Here is a 21301-nt window from a genome sequence, read left to right as displayed (position 1 = left end):
ACTAGGTTTAGTACAGAAGACTAAGATGATTTCTTGTTGTGAGTTCTTTTTTGTGTGTCTTTTTGAGACAGGGTCTCTCTGTAGCCCTAGCTGGCCTGGAACTCACTATGTAGACCAGGCTGATCTTGAACTCACAGAGATCCGCCTGTCTCTGCCTCCCGAGTGCGGGGATTAAAGGTGTGCACCACCATGCCTGGCAAGCTCTTCTTTTTTTAAAAAACAAAATTTTTACTGAATTTTTGTGTATTTCACACAGATAACCATCTTTACACCCTCTTCACCCCTGGCACCCTTCTATAGCCCTCCCCACTGGAGTTCATACACTCTGTCATCTGTGTTAAGGCCCATCATGTAAAGTTAGTGTCCCCAGATGTCCCTCAGTGCAAGTTCAACCATTGGGATCCAGTCAGCCTATCTAGAGTCCCTTCCTTTAAGAAGATCAGCATTTCTTCATTCAGCAGTAATTAGCTGCCAATAATTCTTCAACTAAGATTGGGGCCTGCTGTTCATTTCCACAGTTCTGAGGTGGGTTTTTGTCTGCTAAAGTTTCCAAGGGTCTTGTGCATGCTGACACCATTGCTGTAGGTTTGTATAAGGAGGGTCCCAGGAGCCTGTAGGACTGTTTCTGTATGGTCATGAACTGCCTCATTGGCAGTTTCAATCTTCTGTCCCCTCTTCCACAATGGTCCCTGAGCCCTGGGCAGGTGAATTTTAATATGAGTCCTGTCCAAGGACCCACATGCTGCAGACTTATTCTCTGTGTGTTGGCCATTTGTGACCCTCTGTTGCATGAGGGGCTTCATTGATGAGAACTGAAAGATGCATTAGTGTTCTCTTCATCCCTTGTTCTATTGTATCGATGCAATTAGATGTGCGCAGCCTTTCATCTATAAAACTAGGAAAACCTATCACAATGATTTTGTCCACCTTAAGAACAGGCATGGATAACCTATTATAAATTATGAGAAGACATGTTTTGAACTGGTGAGATGACTCACCAGGTAAAGACATTTGCCACTAAGCCCAATGACCTGAGTTCAATCTCTGAATTCCTGATGGTGGAGGGAGAGAACTGACTCCTACAAGTTGTCCTCTGACGTGTACATGTGTGATGTGCCCTTCCGTGTGTGTGTGTGTGTGTGTTTGTGTGTATGTGTGTGTTTTGTGTGTATGTGTGTGTGTTTGTGTGTATGTGTGTGTTTGTGTGTGTGTGTGTGTATGTATGTGTGTATGTGTGTGTTTGTGTGTATGTGTGTTTGTGTGTATGTGTGTGTGTGATGAAGCACTGCCCCCCCCAAGAGAATAGAGTGAGGAAGTTACCCCCCATAAACTGAATGGAGCTGGGGAAGTTATCCCCTATGGAGTGAATGGAGCGATGAAGCTTCTCCCTCCCCACCCCCTTGGAGTGGAGTCAGGAAGTCCTTCATAAGGTGATGGTTAGCTGTGTCTGTTTTCATCTTGTCTCTTTATTCAGGAACCCGCACTGTGAGGTTTGTCCATGGACTAGAGGAACATGTAGATGCACCAGTGAGACTGGGCTTCTCCCATCCCTTCCCCCTTTGAGCTTATAAGAAGCTGAACAAGCTCATCTGTCTTCACAGTGGCCAGCTCAGCAGTGACAGTGCACCGTCACAATGCAGCAAGCACTGGCCAAAGGAGGAGGGAACCTTTGTAATAAGTGTTGAGGCCAAGACAATGTGTTCAGAACACACTGCCAAAAGGCATGTAAACACCTCAAGGCCCTGGCTAACCTTAGAGCACCAAAGCAACACCAAAAACAAAACAAAAGGAGAAGAAAATAGAATAATGGCTTGGTGGAGGAAAGCGGGGCATGTTGGTGGGAGTGAGAGGAGGATGGGGGTGGGATGGGAAGACAGTGAATAGAATTATATTACACAGGTATGACACTGTCAAAGAATAAATTTTAAAAGGCAGCTTTGGAGGCTGGAGAGATGGCTCAGTGGTTAAGAACATTTACTGCTCTTGCAGAGGACCCGGGTTCAATTCCCAGCACCCACATGGTGGCTACGAACTATCCTTAACTACAGTTCCAGGGAAATCTGAAGCCCTCTTCTGACTTCCATGGCACTGCACAACATGGGTGCACTCACCTACATGCAGGCAATACACTCATACACAGAAAATAAAAATAAATAAAATATTTTTTTCAAAAAGGCAGCTTTGGAGAAGCGATTAGCTACGTTTTATTCTCTAATTATTTTAGACTTTTCTTAAGGACGAAGTGTTTTTCTTGTACCTACACCTCCCAGAAAGAGATGGGCACAGTCTATCAACGTGGCAGTAAGGAGACTATCCTGCAGACCTGTGCTGATATGGAACTCACCACTGTCACAGGTAGGCTCCTTCACATAGCTGGTTTGGCACAGTCACATTTCCTTACTCCTACTAACCACATCCTGTCACACAGGACGTTCTTATCCAGCTGTACCTACAGTTCTAGGAAGATCATTGCTTCTGAGGCACTGGGAAACTTTTTTTAAAAAATTATTTGTTATTTTTATTTTATGTGTATGACTGTACTGCCTGCACGTATGTAAGTGCACCCGTGTCATGCAATGCCCATGGAGGCCAAAAGAGGGTGTCGGATTCCCTTGGAACTGGGAGTTATAGATGGTTGTTAGTCACCATATGGGTGCTTGGGAATCGAACACGGGTCCTCTACAAGAGCAACCAGTGCTTTTAACTGCTGAGCCATCTCTCCAGCCCCTGGGATACAGTTACCATGTTATCATGGGGTTTTCTTAACTAGAACTTCTAGAACACAAAAGCACACAAATGAACCATCACTCAATCAATTAGAGAATGGACTGAGTATTACAGCTCAGTTGTAAAAATGCATTATCAAACTTACATCACTGGAAAGGCCTTACCCCAGAGCTGCCATGGTCTCAAATGTGGACAGGTTCTCTACCACTCCTCATGCAAATACAGAGGTTTTCTGTTCCAAAGTAATGACACCAGTGAAGAGGAAAGCACTAGTGTCATGGCTCAGGTACCACTTGTGAACCTTGCAGAATAAGTGATCTCCAGCACAATGACTGCCAAGTTGTTCCAAGACTGCAGCTAGTATCTGAACAGAAGTGACTATAGGACAGTTTCCCCACAAGCTTCTTAAATGAGGTCAGAAACAGGGAATCCTAGGTCACACATGGAAGATAAAATGTAGAGACCCATCCAGTGGGTAATACAGAGTTAAGGGATTCTAAATTGGATTTCTCAAAAATAACAAATACAATTGGAATGCAACAGTATACAAAACTTAGGCATGCTAGACACAGGTGGTGTCAGCATCATAGAAGACTACAAACTAGAAGACTGGCTGTTTCATTTTAACACAGAAATGCATACAGTCTAGTTCTTAAATTTCACACTTACAGCGTGACACCATAATACCAAACTCATCAAGTGCAGACCCCGCGGGGCAAGACAGCACATGGACAGCTGCAAACTTCAGGCAGGGCATAGCCCCGAAGAGCACCTGTGGTGGCACAGATCTCAAAGCTTAGTCAAAATGTAGAAGATGGACTATGGGAACTTATGCCTTTGTAAATCACCCTTTCCTGGATGTCATATAAACCATGCTAAAAACCAAACAGAAGGTATTCTGTCGGTTTGTTAGCCCTGGGACCTCAGAGGGCCTGGACGTGGGTTTCCCAAGAATGGGGAGGGGAAAATGTAGTGAAACAAATTGGCAGAGTTGGCAGGATAGATGAACCGCAGGAGTCTGGGAAAAACTTGGGGAGGTGGGCCTTGGAAAGTGTCATGATTCCAGCAGCATCTGGTGAGCCAATCAAAAGGGAGCCGGGTTCAGATTCCCAAATCGAGAAGGGCGGAGATGGGCACCACAAGGTGTCCTGTGAGGTAACATGGCCCATCTGGGAGAAGCTGGCGGGGACCCAGGGGAGAGGGTGGCCAACCCCGATCCACTTAGTGGGGTTAGCAGTGATCACATGGGTTATATAATAGATCATAACATATGTAACTAAAAAGACGTGACTGACTCAAAGGGGAAAAAATCCCTGGGCCGCAGCCGTGCTGTAAATGTGGGAAAATAGCTCAGTTATTGAAAAATGGGGTCTGCTGCTACGTGTGTCTGAAAACTTCTTAAAGACTACAGAGAGTCTAGAAAAAATTTTACAAGCCTTGGATGCAAGAGGGGAATCCAGAGAGATAGCCTGGCCACTTTTGTGCATTAGAGATTTGTCCACTGCAAAGGCAATGGCCCCAGGGGAGGCTAAAAAACTGAGGAATTACTGGCAAATTCAGGCTCAGTCTCAGAGCCTGAGAGAGAGTGAAAAAAAAAACAGGAGATTTTAACTTATTTAAGGTTAGGGGACCAGGAGTCAAAGGACCCAAGAAAAAAGACAGATAGTAATGAGAACAGAAACAACCTAAAAATAATAGTAGCTAAAACTATCCCTCAGATACAAGAACTTTTGATGCAAAAAGAAAAAAGTGTTAACAGTACTGTAGCTAGGAGAAAATACTCCACACTGGAGCTTTTGGGACTAAGAAAGACTTTCAAACAAACAATTAAAGAGCCCCTCACCACGTGGCTCATGAGGGTAAGGGACATAGGAGCAAATAATGTCAGTTTAAGTCCTTCAGAAGCATCACAGCTGAGTTATATAACTACCCATCCATCCTTGAGACATAGGCTGTTTAACCTAGGCCAATACAGGGGGATGCAGTCCCTAATGGAATGGCTTGGGCAAGGTATTAAAGATATGTGGTCATCACCAATGGAGACTCCCATGATTAACAGGGCTGGAGGATTATAAAGGAAGGACGGGCATTACTGAGAGAACTGAGTATGAGAAAAAGCAATCTGTGATGCCCTATTCGCTGGGCTGGATCGGGTTGTGTTCACCAGAGATATAAAGGAAAGCTTAATTCAACTGGGACCTCGAGAATGGTATAGAGTTTTAATGCTTTTGCTATGTCCCTTAAAGGGATAGAATCTTTGTAAAATGAGGGAGACTCTGGCAGATCTAAGTGACTCAAACCAACATGTAAAACATGTCTATAGAATAACAGAACACCCTACAAGAGATATAAAAAGACAAGACAGAAGAAATGGTCCATTTGGGTTACTCAAAGACAAATGTGGCAAGATTTATGTTGAGCCCAAATTCCTAAAGAAAAAACTGATATAAAACCAAATTCAGCCAGGCATGGTGGTGCATGCCTTTAATCCCAGCACTTAGGAGGCAGAGGCAGGTGGATCTCTGTGAGTTCAAGGCCAGCTTGGTCTACATAGAGAGTTCCAGGACAGCTGGGGCTACAGGGAGACCCTGTCTCAAAAAGACCGAAAAAAAAAAAAAAAAATCGGTACTAAGGAGTTTCTGGAAGGCTTTAAAACCTGAAGAACAGTTCATGAAAGGCATTCAGAGGATAGGTGGTTAAGGATCCCCCAAAATTAAATAGGGTACATTTCTCTCCTGAGAAAGGCTATATGAGGGGTGGAGGCAGTTTTTCCCACCAGGGCCTTCCCCAGCAGCCAGTGATGGTCAATGAAGAGGTGGCAGGTGTGGCTACAGCCAGGAGGCAGACCCAGAGCCTGCCTGACTTGGGGAACCAACAGGTGCAGCAGGGACAAGAGAGACCCTCTGCCTCCTTAGCCTGGCACAGGGTCAGGCAACTTGAGCCAGCACCTGTAAATGTATAAAGTTTAAAAAGATACAAAGAGACTCCATGTAAAATCCCCAGAATGCGGGTGACTCCAAAGGGATAAATAAAGATAGTAAAGAACTAATCAAGTTAATGCCTCTTATCCTTGCTATGGTACCCAACAGAGATCTATGAAGAAAGTAATTAATAAAAATGGATGAAACCTTAACCTTTCTACTCTGTGTTAGACTTTGTCTATGATTGATTTAATATATGATGTTAATCTTTGAGTGTTTTACAGATGTGAAACCCATTTGAAAGATATCAAGTATACCTGAAGAAACAACGGCCAGCTATAGCTGTAAGATTCTTGGAAGTTTAATGGTTGTGTAAAATAAAAACAGAGGCTCCCAAACTGTACAACTGTTAGAAAAAACTACAGTAACAGGGGTAGGTTGCCAGAGAGATTCTAGAGGTCCTCAAATTCACCAAGGCTATTGCCACTAATGTTGGTTGTACACTAGAAAGGTCTGTAGGGCCATGTTGTAGAAGACACTGCATGATTTGAGTGTGGGAGAAGAAGAGATGGAGCCAAGACTAAGCTGAAAACTCCATGCCACTAGATGGATGGTTTTCATAGTGCCAGAATGCGCTATGCAGATGGTTGGGGAAAAAGGATCCCCTATGATTCTGCTCAACAATGGACCCTGCATGCTGCACACTATGGACATGCCAAGCAATGCCTGCCAGTGCAATAATGGCTTGACTAACATACATACAACTGACAAATTTCTAATTGGATAAGGCCTGCTCCTAGGGGTGGAACACACATCTGGTGCTGTAGACCAGGCCAACCCCCTGTGTCAGGGAAGGCTACAGGCCCCAGCAGGGAAGCTGTTGCCAGTATACTGTTTAAAGAATATGGTACACCTACTGGGATATCCTGTAGGCATTTGTATTTACATTCATGTTTGTTTAGATGTGTCTACTTCCTTCCATTTGTCTTCATAGTAGGGGAGACACCACTGAGCTAGATCAGCAGCCACGTCTTGAAGATGAATGATGGGGAAGCCCAAGAGGTCACTATCTTGCCACAATGCAAGAGAGATCACCCTGCATCTGTCATCCCCTCCAAAGCTCAGGGACCCTCATGGAAGAGGTAGGCAGAAAGTTTTTAAGAGCTGGAGGAAAGGGATGGAGTGTAACCTGGATGTTCTTCTGAAAAGCTGGAGTTGATCAAGGGTGAGTGTGGGCTGCACAGAGTGCACTGGGCAAAAGGGGTGGAGCCGCCACCATATTGAACACAGGGAATGATGGACTATGGGAGCTTAAGCCTTTGTAAGTCATCCTTTCCCAGACATCATATAAACCATGCCAAAACCCAAATAGAAGGTATTCTGTCAGTTTGTTAGCTCTGGGACCTCAGAGGGTGTGGGCTCACGTCTCCCAAAAAGGGGGAGGGGAAAACTTAGTGAAACAGATGTTCACCAAAATACTGTCCTTTTAAAGTATATCATTTTCCATATGGCATAATTTAATCTCTTAGCAGAGGATTGTGGACACAAGCTTTTAGTGGTGTGCTTAGAATGTATAAATGGCATATGGTATAATAAAAATAAGATGACTTAGATAAATAAATTGCACATTTTTTTAAAACCATGTACACTAAGAAAATGAGAATCCAGATGTAAAGTGTTCAGTTTAAGTGATCAAGAATAAAACCATCTGAGATTCTAAGAAAAAAAAATCAAATACCTGTCAAAGTTTTCTGAGAACATAGATTATAATTGAAAGCTACCATAAGAATCCCACCATGAAGTGATTTGTAAATTTAAAAATGCTGGGGGTGGTGGTGCATGCCTTTAATCCAACTACTCATTAAAATTAGGAAACATAGATTATAATATCAATTATCTCATTTACTAATATTGACTCAAATGCTTATAAAATGTTGTTAATCCCTAATCCCAGCACTTGGGAGGCAGAGGCAGGTGGATCTTTGTGAGTTCAAGGCCAGCCTGGTCTACATGGTGAGTTCCAGGGCCAGCTGGGGCTACAGGGAGACCCTGTCTCAAAAAGACAAAAAAAAAAAAACAAAAAAACAACTTTGTTGAAAGGACAGAATTTAAGATGGCATTTCTGTATGCCATATTTAAACTGTTTGAAAGCTTGGAGAAAGTTTCTAAAACTCATTATGTGAGCACTTGTTCATCATCTTAACTAGAGGGTTATCTGCAAGATCAGTGTGCATGGTTTTGTTTTATGAAGGTCAATTTTGGTGTATATGAGGATGAAGACAGAGAGGAAAATAAATCCTAGACAACATGGGTGGGGTTCCCGAGTCTGCTAGCACAGCTTTTAAACCCAACTGCACTCCTCAGTGACATGGGGGAACTTTCTGCCTGTGGACAGAAGTACAGCCAGTCCCCAGCAGTTCCAGGCTGGCCCTCCCACTGCCCATCCTTAGTACACTGGTGATCACCTCTCCAGCCCCCTCAGGCATCAAAGCCCATTCAGCATAACCCTGCTGGTGCTTCTTCACATGTTTGGTGCAGGTCTTTGCTGCTCACAGTTATTAGAATCCTTGTTGACAACTCCTTAAATGCCCACAACATTCAAAGACATAGTGATAATAAATAATGGTTGCCACCCCAGACTCCCCTAACACACACTCTAGTGTTAACACATGCTCTAGTTACCCTTGGTCTCTAGCAGACAGTACAGAGGTGGCAACCTGGCTGAATCACAGGTTGAGGTGAGGGAACGATTACAGGCAGGAAAGTTGGATATTTCAATGACCCAAGGTGAGACAGTAAGAACTGAAGACTGAGAGCTTCTGCCAGACATTTAAAGGGCAGAACATGCTTTACAAGTGTTCCTTCACAGGTGTTACAGGATCTCAGGAAGATGAAATGGAGCTGTTTTATTCCTGTCAAGGAGTTGAGGGGTTAAGGGAAGAGGATCCATCACATGAGTGAAGGTTAATCTGAATTGTTAGCTTGATGGGATCTGGTGACCTAGGAGAGAGACCTCTGAGGGCATCCTAGAGAGGACTAACTGAAGGGGGAAGACCTGCAAATGTGGGTGACATCTTCCAATGAGTGGCCAGAATGTAAAACGGTTTGAGGGAAATGCAGTGCTGCTTGCCCGCCCGCCCGCCTGCCATCCCTTCTTGCTGAGCTACTGCTGTTGTTATTCCCTGACATCAGACTCCAGCTTCTTTAGTTTTCCAATGTGCTGTGAATGCCAGAAGCTTTCCACAAGCTGTGAGTGCCAGACTAGGACTGCTCAAGCGTCCTTCCTCGTGGGATAAGCAGCTACCAGATTCTCAAGTCTCTCCTGCACGCAGACAGAAATGTAGTACTACCAGCCTCTCCTGAGTGAGCCAATCTAGTGACTCTCCTTTTCTAATATATGCACATTCTATTGGTTATTTTCCTCTATAGAGCCTCCATAATACATCATGAGGCTTATTCCCACTGTGTGCCTGTTAGCCATTCCTGAGGTAGGTTAGCTTAAGGGAGACTGAGGTCAGACAGACAGCTGGGCTAGGCCTATGAAATACACAGTGGGGAATTTTGCTGTCATAGGATGGTTTGCATACTTCCACTCCTGCATTGCTGAGCCCAAGCCATGATGCTGTGATCACAGAACTAATAGAAGATGAGGTGCAGAATAGTTGGAAACAGAAAAGTCTGTGGCAGATGGAGGGCAGTTATGGCAGAGAGGAAGATTATACAGATGTTCAATTTTCTTCTCTCCTTGGGCTGTTCCCTAATAGAATGTGAAAGCAGGTGTCCAAACTGAATGACTTAGAAATGGGTAAAAAGAAATTATCATTCAGTGTTAAAGCAGGACAGAGGATAAACTTCTGCCTGGCAAGGGTGGAGGAGGTATAAGGCCTACAGGCCTCCGAGCCCCTGGGGAACACTTACCCAGCTCCAAGGTAAACAGATTATGTTTTATTCACCTGTGTGTGAACTTACAGCAGTATCCACAAAACACAATAATCTGATTAGAATAAAACTTTCCCCTTGATTCTCTTGGTTTTCCCTGGCTCAATTTTTCTAAGGTCTGTCCTTCTAGTTGTTGGTGAAGAACTAACAAAGTTATCTTTAGGAACGCCTATACTGATTTTCTGTCTCAGAAATAAAATAATCCTCAAAAGGCATCGTGAACAGTGCCAGACACCAAACAGAGTGGGACTTTCACAGCTCCATAGTTGCCATATCACATTCCTCTCTCCTCACTATATGTTTAAATAAAAACTTTATCCTTTTCTATTCAGATTAATTCTCATTCTTAATTCTGATCTCTTAAGAGTTCTCATTTGGAGTTTCAGAAATTAAAAGGAACCTCTTGTTCCACTTTCACAGTAGGTAACTCCTAGTACCTGGCAGAAACTTTGTTAATGAAGATCCCTTAGCCCTTTTGAAATACATACTTGTGCTTGTAGCCCATTATGAAAACTTCTGTAATTTAGAACAAGCTAAATTATTGGAGCAAATAGCTCACAGCCCCGTGAGATAGGCGCCATCAGCGTTTCTTGTCAGTTATTAGCTCACCCTCTAATTTGCTGCGTTTCAGCAGTTCAGCAGGATCCCCGGGTGGTAGGAACTCACACCGTCCCATTGAACCTGCTAATTTCTCCTCCCTTTTGCTATATTTCATCATGGGCTGTGTGACCATGTGATTCATATTAGCTGCTCTGGGAGAGCCCTCCTGTCTATTTAAATGAAACAATCCTAACACTGCCTAAGGAAGAAAGAGACGTTTTACACCTATGGTTTTCTGCCCCCACTGGTGTAGATGTTGGGAGGCAGCACGACAAAGTAACATGAAAGTAGGAAGAAGGCCATGGAGGTGGATGGGTACACGGGGGCAAAGGGACGAGAAAGTTGTACAGTAATTTCTTCTGAGATAAAACATTCCATCCTGGAGAAGTTGTACAGTAATTTCTTCTGAGATAAAACAGTCCATCCTGGAGAGAAATGCTTTAAGACACAGGATGTTCTAAAAGGAGGTAAAACTTTCCATCCTGCAGGGAAGCTCATTAAGTTCAGGAAGTAAACATAAATGGGAAGTAAACAGGTTGTGCAGTAGCTCCAGGTTTCCTGCTTTCTTAAGCCTTCACCTAGGCTGCAGTGGGCTTTGGTAAGCCAGCTATCTTTGCATCATGTCTGCTCCTGTAAGTAACCCCTCACCTATACTGCCGAAAGTAACCCCAGGAAAACTCATTGATTCAACAAGTTGGTCTTTGGTGATATCCTTACTTTGGTATCTGGGGTGAGTGTTTGTTGACATTTCCCCAAGAACAGTGACACACAACAGGGAGAAGAGGGGAGGGAGGAGAATAAACAAAAAAAATAGTTTGAAATTTTCATTAAAAAATCCATCCAATTTTGTGAATGCTAAGAACAAATAAGTAAATAAAAGTAGGATAATAATTAGCATCCAGTAAGGTTAATGCTGATTAACTGAATGACTTCTTTTGATGAAACGCACTAATTTTGCCTTCTTTGTTCTTTAAAAAAGTCGCTTTTTCTTTTAATGAACATGATTGATTTTTTAAGAAACAAATGACCAGTTTCGTTAAAACAGTATAAGAAGAGACGGTGTTTTATGGTTCCTTAAAGCAGTCACATAAGCTTGGCATTGAAATCAAACATTTCTCATGATCCATGCACACTGAATGCTCCATGAGGCACCCTGTGAGGAGGCCTGGAGCAGGGGGCCAGTAAATGTATTTAACTGAATGATTGACATACTTTGATTTATTGCAGAATTGCCACTTGGACAGGCTCGTATTGGGCTAAGGAAGTGACTCAAATTATCTTCTAACATAAGCATTACACATTTTATATAATTAATGCTACCTTAAAATTGTTTGACACATAGCCAGGACACAAGTCCCATGCTGTTTGAGTCCTTCAGGTACCATAATTATAAACCAGGCAAACTTCTTTCCTTTTCTTTCTTTTTTTTGAGGGGGAGGGGTTCTCAGTGTGGCATATGTGTCCGGAGGGTTGCGCAAGCGTGTATATGCACTTGTCTGGAGGTAGAGACAACCTTGGGTCATTCCTCAAGAGGTATCCACTTTTTAACAAAGTCAGTGCTTGTGTGTTGGTGCGTGTGAGTATTGTGAACATCAGAGGACAATTTATGTGAGTTGGCTCTGCCCTTCCACCCTCTGGGTCCTAGGGATTGAACTTAGTGCCCTATCTGGGCTGAGTAGACATTTGTTTGTTCACTTCTCCCTAGGAAAAGGCCAGGCGGTGACAGCACTGGGGATTGAACTCAGATCCTCATGCTTGAAAAGCAGGCATTTCATCTCTCCAGGCTTTCTCTTCTTTATAAAGTACAAGTCCGAAGGATTTTGTTTTACCAACAACAGAAAGTGTGCTGCTGCGGTGTCCATGTGGGAAGTATTGTACAACTCACGTTGTGTGGGTTGGTAATTTTTCAGAGAATTCATACAACACAGACCCACAGCCCCTCAGGATGCATATTTTCCCAAAAAGTCATGCTTGCATTTAAATAAAAGAACTACTATTACACTCATATTTAAGTAAAACAATTTTTTGTTTTTAAATATTTTATTATTTTGTGTGTGTGTGTGTGTATGTGTGTGTGTGTGTATGAGTGTGGTGCCTGCATGGATGTAAGTGCACCCATGTTGTGCAGTGCCTGTGGAGGTCAAAAGAGGGCATCAGATCCCTTGGAATTGGAATTACGAAAGGCTGTTAGCTGCCCTGTAGGTATGTAGGTGCTGGAAATCCAACCCAGGTCCTCTGTGAGAGCAATCAGTGCTCTAATGCTGAATCATCTGTTCAGCCCCCTTCTTTTTGTTTTTTGATACAGGGTCTCCCTGTAGCCCCAGCGGGCCTGGAACCCACTAGACCAAGCTGGCCTAGAGCTCACAGAGTTCTGCCTGCCTCTGCTTCCTGAATGCTGGGATTAAAGAAGTGTGCCACCATGCATGGAATAAAACAAGCTTTTAAAATCTGTATTCTGCCTTTTGAAGCTGTGAAATATATTTTCACACATTAAGTGTGAAAATCCCAGGTTCTTTGAAGCTGGCACTAGATTCTTTGTAACCCTCCTTCTACTTCATAGATTTACCTGTTTTCCTGGTCACGCCTGGGAGTCTCATGTCTCCAAGCACATAATGACTAAATGACTGGTAAGTAAAATAATATGGCACCTGGGATTTGCTTTAGAATAATCTGAAAGGGCAAAGAATGAGAAATAGGCAGGACAGAACAACAGGGATTAGCTCAGAGGCGCTAACTGCTGAAGCTGAGAGGTGAGTGTAACAAACACATGTTGCTTTTATGTTTGAGCTTTTTCCATAGATATATTTTATAGCTTAGAATAAAAATAAATATATAAAAAAGTCCCTCTCAAGGTGTTTCACTAGAGATACGAGGATTCCTGTTGTTCAGTTTTAAACTAACTCCTCTCACCCCCACATTTGCCATATGAATCCAATATGAAACGACCATTTCATATCCAACTGGAAATCAGCTATGAGCTTTGCATGCAGAACATAATAGAAGGCTCCAAATTCTTACTAAGATAGACAGAAACGGTTAAATCTTAGCTACTAAGAACACATGACATGCATGGGATGATGTGTTTACTGTTGCTGTCTAATCTTACACAGTTGGTGGAAAATAATGGGCAAAGTGAGGACTGCCACCCCACATGGTGTTTAACACCCCAGTGAAAGTCACAACCCCAGGTCATCCACTCCTAACAAAGGTCCCAGTCCTTAGAAAGTCATTGGACACTGGCCCTAAAGACACAAGGGAGCTCAGCAGTTAAAGCAATCCTCAACGTTGAGATTTTCAGACACCTCAAGGCCAGCCCATTATACAGCAGAGGTACTGTTCTTTCCAGAATCATTTTCCCTGTTCACATACAAGTCCTTAGGATGGTGGGACAGAATTAAATGACAATGTTTCCTTAGCAAGAATAATCTTTATGATCCTATTTCCTATAGCTCCACCTTCAGGACAGGAGAGTTACTTCTGAGTCCCTGTTGTGGAATGCCCAGAGCAGCCAGGGGAGAACCAAAGTCCAGTGAAGAACGTAGCACAGAGCTAGAGCATTGCAAACCACCACTTGCCCATGTTGAATCTGTCACTTGGGAATCCATTCCTCAAGCTATTCTTAGAAACACGATCACCAAAATAATCTAAGGGTCACTGGCAAGAAAAAGTTAAAATTATTCTGATTTGAGGCATGGCAACGTGGCTGTCACACAAACAGCAAGCAGACAGATTACACAGACCAATAAGAAAAGTTGAAAGAAAATACTGTTTTCTTCTCTGGGTGAACTTACAGGTTTATCCATGTTCCCTGAAAATGCAAAAAGATTACTGAGAAATAAATATTCATAGGCACTCAGTCCTGCTTACACAGACCATTAATTCATGGGGGGGGGTTTCTAAGAGAGTTCCTGATGCTATGATTTCACAATATACAATAAATTATGGATTAGTTCTTTGGCATATCAGTTATATTGAGCTATTTAAATTTTATTTATAAAATACAAACATGACTACAAAGATGTAACTATATAATGCTAAAATATTTCCAGTTGTGACTACTGTCCTATCCTTAGACAAGTCTTCCTTGAAACAAACATGAAGAACTTCAGACAATGAGAAAGCCTCACGTAGAGACCAAGAGAGTTCTACTCACATGGGACAGCATAGCCAGCTCATGGTGACACGTGACAGCATTCCTATTGGCTTCCATAAAATATCTCTGTGTGCGCCTCCGCTCCCGTTCCAGTTTCTTCTCCAAAGTCAGCTGGGATGTGGACAAGGTGTCTAAATACTTCATCATGACATCTGATATCATGGAGCTGACTTCTACAATATCTGGACGGGCTTCTGCATCAGGAGTGAGGCACCTAAGAAAAGACAACATAACTGTAACATTGGTTGACACTGGCAAAGTGCAGGGGGTGGAGGTGGAATCAAGCCCAGTCGGGCATCCACCATGGTATCTGCCACCCAAGAGCAGCCGGGACAAGACAAGCACCAGGCATGGCTCCAAATTCAGCACTTCTCAAGACACATCTGGAATCTGGAAAGAGGGGCAGCTCTGGGCTTTGCACTTGAGCTAGTGATCCAGGGTTGTAGGCTAGGCAGGAAGCTGCTCCCAGGTCTCAGGGGGAAGTCACAACCGGGCTCAGTAGTTAAAGCAATGAGGATGAGTGTCCCCCCAAAATGAAAACACTGGACGCCTCAACTCATCTGCATGTTGGCTGCTTCTTGAAATCACAGCCAGCTCACCATTCAAGTGAAACCAAAAGGGATCCCCTTTGAAGCAATTAAAGAGTTTCTGGGAGGTTACCACAATTTTTTACCATTTCTGGCTGTTTATTCACAATATTAACACACTTTGATTAGTAGAAGTCTTACAAGTCTCAGAATAATAGATATAAAATATAACACAGGGAATTAGAGATTTGAGATGCTTATAGTATATAGTGTCAAAAATAAAGATCTGAACACAGTGGTACACAGCCATAATCTCGCCATTCAAGAGGCTAAAGCAGGGGGCTGGAGAGATGGCTCAGTGGTTAAGAACACTGACTATTCTTACAGAAGGCCCGGGTTCAAATCCCAGCACCCACATGGCAGCTAACAACTGTCCATAACTCCAATTCCAGGGGATCCAACAGCCTCTTCTGTCTTCCACGGGCATTGCACAACAGGGGTGCACTTACCTACATGCAGGCAATACATGCATACATATAAAATTTTTAAAATGGTAATAAAATAAAACATTTTAAAAGAAGAGGCTAAAGCAGGAAGACCATGAGTTTGAGACCAGCTCGGGCTACAGAGTTAAGAACCTAACTCAAAAAGAAAACATGAGAGCAATTTTTCAAATTGTAGTTTACTGGGCATAAAAAAGAACGGTTCACAAACTGGGAGACTTGGAGCTAAAAATGAAAAGCTGATAAAAGGTAAAAGTTGATAAAATATAAGGCAGGAAGCATTTTTACCCCTTTTTTGATTAGTTATTATTTCTTTTAAAGAAAACAGCTGTTTACGTTCACTGTATCTGATTACTTTCATTCCACTGAAAAATCTTGAGAAGGGTGTCATGCTAATATCTTGTGTTTGTTTCTAGTAATAGAGTTTCAGGGAAATCAGGATAATTTAAGCAGGGATACATAGTTGTGGGCAGTCTACACTGGAGTATGTCTAAACTGTGTCCTCCGTTTTTACTTTCTTTACAAATTTTGTTTAAACAATCTGACACATTGCATGCTAATGTTTTCTGTGGTGTCGGAGGCAGAGACTGTCATTGGCCACACAGCAGGGAGTCTTGTCTAGTCTAGACAATAACAGAAGACTTTCTATGTGGCCCTGAAGACAGCTATTAAGATTTCTGCACTGACTCCATTTCAGCACGTAAAACTATTGCATGGCAGTATTCCAATGTTCCATTTCACCACTACACTGGAAACTTCTTAAAGGGAAGTGGGTCTTTCCCCTTTACAGTGATCTTAGTGAGTAAAGTAGAGTCTGGGTCTTGAAAACTATTCAGTCCATTCAGTGAATGAGTGAATGGATGAGTGAACAAATGAACTTGACTTAACACCTAAAGAATTTACCTATCCAGAACCAGGATGTCTGATGCAGGCTTGCAAACTCCCAAGAATACCCTAGCAGAGGTTCCCATGTAGCCCCATTACTCATTTGGGTATTTCAGAGACCTTCTTCAGAATAAGTGAATCAGAGTGAAGTGCATGCTGAGAACTGGCAGGGGTGTGGCACACTCCTGTTATTCCCTAATCAAATATATGTAGGGTCTTTTCTCAAGGAAAATCTGGGATAGTCCTCTCGTTCTACCAGCTTTATCTCTGTTCTACCTAGGTAGAGAGATGAGAAAAAATTCCAGGGGATAGTTTAACTATCTTCATTTCATGTTTTATGAAACAAAGAGCTGAAGACGGAGTAAGAATGCACAGATCCCCTTGTCCTTAGAGAGCACTGCAGCGTCAGCCCCTTTCATCGGCACCACTGCTCTGCAACAAAGTGCCAGACAGCTTAGGCAACCAGGCAGAGAGAAAACAAAGGATCTGAGGAGTTTATGCAGAAAAGGAAGTCTTCTTCCTTGTAAAACAACAAGAAAAAAAAAAAAAACAGAAAAGGAAACACACAGTGCTGTCCCCACAGTGCTTGTACTTATACGCATGCGTGCATTAACACTCAAACATGTAACATAAAAATAACAAATAAAATATGTTTTTTAAGAGTGTTTTGCTTTCATATAACCTTGCACCAAGTTTTTGAAGAAAATGAAAGATTAGGAAAACAGGAAATGTGAAATTGGTCTCTAATTCCTCTGGAACTTAGTTTTTCAACATTAAAAATTCAAAGCAAATTAATACGCATGTAAACTCACAGTTGATTGTGGCTTGATGTTTTCTAAAGATATGAAAATACAGTTAGAAGTCTTGAATAACTTTAAGTGAAAATAATGACTGTTACAGAATGCACCCTGCAATTTTAATTTATATTTGTTATAAAATTAAATTGTTCATTATCATCATATATTAGTATTTTAAATCAAAAGTACCTTCAAAAAACATTTCATCTGAGGGCTAGGGAGCTGAATCAGTGGATAAAGCACTTTCCACACAACACAAGGGTGAGAGTCAGGGTTTGGATCCCCAGAACCCATATAAAAGCCATGCAGGTATGGCAGCTGCCTGTAATCCCAGGGCTAGGTAGGCAGAGAGAAGGGATCCCTAGGACAATCTGGCCAGCTAGACTATCTAACTGGTAAGCTCTGGGTTCAGTTGAGAGACCCTGTCTCAGAAAATAAAGTGAAGACACTGAGCCTCCAGACATATGTGAACATATGTGTACATGCACATGCACATCAGTCACGCACCCACACATGCGAACACACCCATGCGCATCAGTCATGCACTCACACATGTGAGCATGCATACACACATATGCACATGCATGCACACAACACATGTGCACACATGCAAATGTTTCATCTGGAGTCCTTGATAAGTGACCATTCATCTTCTGAAACATTCTGGTGACAGTGAACTCAAGGACCCACTACAAAGCCTCCTCCGGGCAGCTATCTCTAATCCTGGTGTGCAGATGGTGCCTGACCTTGGCTTGCTGGTGACTTTCACTGTTTTCCTGGTCTTGCCTCCATGTCTCAAGTGAATAAATACAGTGCTTTTCATATATCCCCAATCAGCCCACTGTCCCTGTTAACTGAAGTAGCTTTTCATCTTAGAACTATACCTTCAAATGTGCAGACAATATCCAACCCACAGTGCAAACTTTTGCCACCTCCTCCATCAGTCCACCAATGTTGCCATTGGCTCTCAGTGTGCAGTGCGATCTCATCGTCCTTCTTCTTTCTCCTCTGTCTGTTCCTCACAAACTCATCGATATATTATTTTTCAATACGGTATTGTATTATTATCATCAAATTAGTATAATAATTCCATCACTAATAACAATAGCTAATTTGACAAAGAGCACACTGCATGCTTCATAGTGTACAAAGCATGTCCTTAGAACTATTTTACTTAGAACAATCCATGAGTGTGTGACTACCCAACTCACATAGCACAGATGAGAACACTCGGGCTCCATAAAGTTAAGTGAGTGGAAAGAGAGGGAATTGGAGCCAGTGGGCTCTAGAATACAGTGGGAATCTAACCCTTTACATGATGACTCTGCCATATGATTGTCCCACTTTGCTATGACATGCAGGCCCATCCACTGGGAGCCAGGAAACCTGTCAAAGGAGATGCAGGCTTGCTTGGGTTCACTCTTCCCCTGCCCTCTGTGGCACTCAGTCCCTATGAAAGGAGATTGTATACTATCAACACATCTCTGGAGATTTCTTCCATTTTAAGGTACTTCCCAGAAAACAAACAACGAAACAGGAACAAATCATGAAGCCAAGCAATTTAAATGCATTATCTGGATCATTAACAAGAGGACATGACCCAGGATATGTGGATGATTTAAGGAGCGCTTTTAGCCAATTTCCCATAGCATAGATAGTTAACTGCCAAAATTGCTCAAGAATTCATCACTTGCAAACTGTGTGCCAAGTGCTTGGCACATATTGTTTTGCATGATGGTAACAACATCAGACTGGTGAAGTAGGTTGAACCCCTTCAGTGCCACTACAATCCCTGTTTCACTAAGTGATGAAACAGATACAGAAATCTCTTGCCCAGCGTCTTGATTCCACAGGGTTTTGCCCTGGCCAGGCTCATCTCCAGACGCTGAGGCTCCGAGGTTCGTAAGACTAGGTCAGTATTATGAAAACAAGGAGGTCAAGAAATGACTCTACAAACAGGTGAAGTATAACCAGTAAAAGAAAACAAAACAACAAAACAAAACACAACAATGTGCTGGCAGGAGGACCCGAAGGGAATAGCCACTGTAGTATGTCCACTGAAGTCCACTGAAGATGGTGCTCAAGGTTCTAGAGCCTTGGGAAGAGGGTAAAAAAATTCCATCCAGGGTGACTTGAGGGATCCATACTGCCCAACACAATAAGGGCTTGCTTCAACTTGATGAAGCAGAGAAATAATGTTGGTCTCATTTAAGCACCAAGATGACCTAGACAGTGTCATCAGCTATTAGCCATAATGTCTCCCTGTAACCAGTGTTCACTAAGGGTCTGTTCTGTGCCAAGCATTCATCCTCTGGGTACTAAACAGGTAAGAACCAAGGTAACAAAGTATCTGCTGTGACGTTTAGTGAAGAAGAAACAATCATCAAACAAGTATGTGTATGCTTATGTGTGTGATATTCATTGTTGTTGTGACCAAATATTAATACTTGATCAAAAAAACCTTAAGGAATGAAGGACTGGTTTATTGGGGGTCATAATTTAAGAGAGTGTATAATCAGTCCATCATGGCAGGAAGGCACAGCAGCAGGAACCTGAAGTGGCTGGCTGGTCATATTGTGTCTACATTTAAGAAACAAAGACACAGGAATGCTAGGGCTCAGCTCTCTCTCCTTTTTCCTTTTTACTCAGTCTAGGACCCCAACCCATGTGATATTGCCAGTCACACTCAGGGTGGGTTTCCCTCCTTAGTTAAACTTCTTTGGAACACATTCACAGACATTCCCAAGGGTTTGCCTCCTAGATGATTCCGAATCCAGTCGTTTAATCACCATAGGCCCAACTCTTACCAACTTTATACCCAACACATTACTTTTAAATCATAGCATTCTAATTCTTGGACCTCAAAAGCTCATGAACATCTTATAATGCAAAATGCATTTAGCTCATCTGTAAGAGACCTCAACATCTTAATAGTTCTAAAATTGTTCAAAAGCAAGAGCCTCTTCTAAGACTCAAGGTAACCTCTTGGTATCAATCCTTGTAAAATATAAAATATTAGATACTTCCAAAATATAGTGGCACAGACTAAATATTCTCATTCCAGTAGAGAGGAAAGGAAACATAATAAGAAAAGGGTTGGTAAACGCAAGACCGAATCCCAGCAGGGCAAATATCAAGCTCTGAAGCCCCATGTCCAATATCTGGAGTTCTCGGTGGCATCATCTGGGTTCCAATGAACTTTGGCAGATCGCCTCTCCAGTCATGCCACCTGTAGCACACATAGCTTCTCTCTTACGTCAGCTACATTCCATACCTTCCTTGGTGGGTATGCCAAGGTCCTGGCATCTCCAATATCCTGGGAAACTCCACTGTAACTTACACTTCACCTTCACAGCTTTGTGTGATGGTCTCTTGGGACCTTCTTGCAGAGAATCTGATCCTGCATCCACAATGCCTCACCTCAGCAGCTTTCTGGAACTTGGGTGGAAACCTCCATGATGCCACGACTCCTGTATTTTGCATGCCTGCTAAACCAGCACCATGTGGATGACACTGTTGAGTTCTGTGAGATGTGGTCTAGCCCACTTAGTGTGTCTTGGCAGCTAAGCATGGGAAAGCATTTCCCTAGGTGGCTGTTTTCAGGAAAGGAACTCTGTGGCAACTTCTCAGTTCAGACTCTCGCCTTTCAAATCAATTTGCATTTTTACCATGGGTAGGGTCTAACCCTCAGGGCAACTTTCCTATTCTCCTAATAAAAACTGCAAGGTTTCTCCTGAGCTGAGCTAATCTCTTTAACAATCACCTGCTTTCTCCAAGTCCACCTCATCTGCAATTTTCCTCACCAAATGGCATATTTTTCTTTTCTCTTATAAATGTAGATAAGGGCAGTGAGCAGTAACCATGCCATAGCCTGACTACTATACTGTTGTTTTGTGGCAATTTATTCTGAATTGAAACATTTCCTCTTGAAGGGACAGAAGGCAGAGACTCAGGAAGTAAGCAACTCACAAGTTCAAGAAGTTCCTAAAACTAACAAGAGTCACAAGGTCCCCTCCCCAGTGTTATGGAAGCAACTTCCAGGAGAGGAGACTCTCAGACCATCTTTGCTGCCTGGATGAGACTCTCTGACATGTTGACCTGCTTACAAGTCACGTAGAAAGCTCCAAGGTTTCGATTTTCATGAGTTATTATCCATGCTTGGGTGGGCTTTTTGGTGACACATTTGCCTTTGAATCATCCCTGTTCCTGGAACTAACCCTCCCCCATACTCTATAAGTAACTCCAGTAA

The 21301-nt window shown here is 42.7% G+C and overlaps 1 protein-coding gene across 6 annotated transcripts in view; it reads right to left on the bottom strand.

Annotated features, from left to right (window-relative positions):
• The window catches only part of Nek10 (NIMA related kinase 10), a 270542-nt gene that overhangs the window by 77767 nt on the left and 171474 nt on the right, over nt 1–21301 (bottom strand). For all 6 annotated transcript variants that reach the window (XM_029563521.1, XM_008833138.3, XM_029563522.1 and 3 more), the window contains exon 26: nt 14341–14554. In XM_029563521.1, coding sequence (XP_029419381.1) covers nt 14341–14554 — 214 coding nt within the window. The remainder of the gene's footprint in view (nt 1–14340; nt 14555–21301) is intronic.

The sequence above is a fragment of the Nannospalax galili genome, unplaced genomic scaffold (genome assembly GCF_000622305.1).
Source record: "Nannospalax galili isolate Female #2095 unplaced genomic scaffold, S.galili_v1.0 scaffold215, whole genome shotgun sequence".
NCBI classification, from domain to species: Eukaryota; Metazoa; Chordata; class Mammalia; order Rodentia; family Spalacidae; genus Nannospalax; species Nannospalax galili.
The sequence above is the reverse complement of the archived record's forward strand: the minus strand, read 5'-3'. Positions and strand labels throughout refer to the sequence as shown.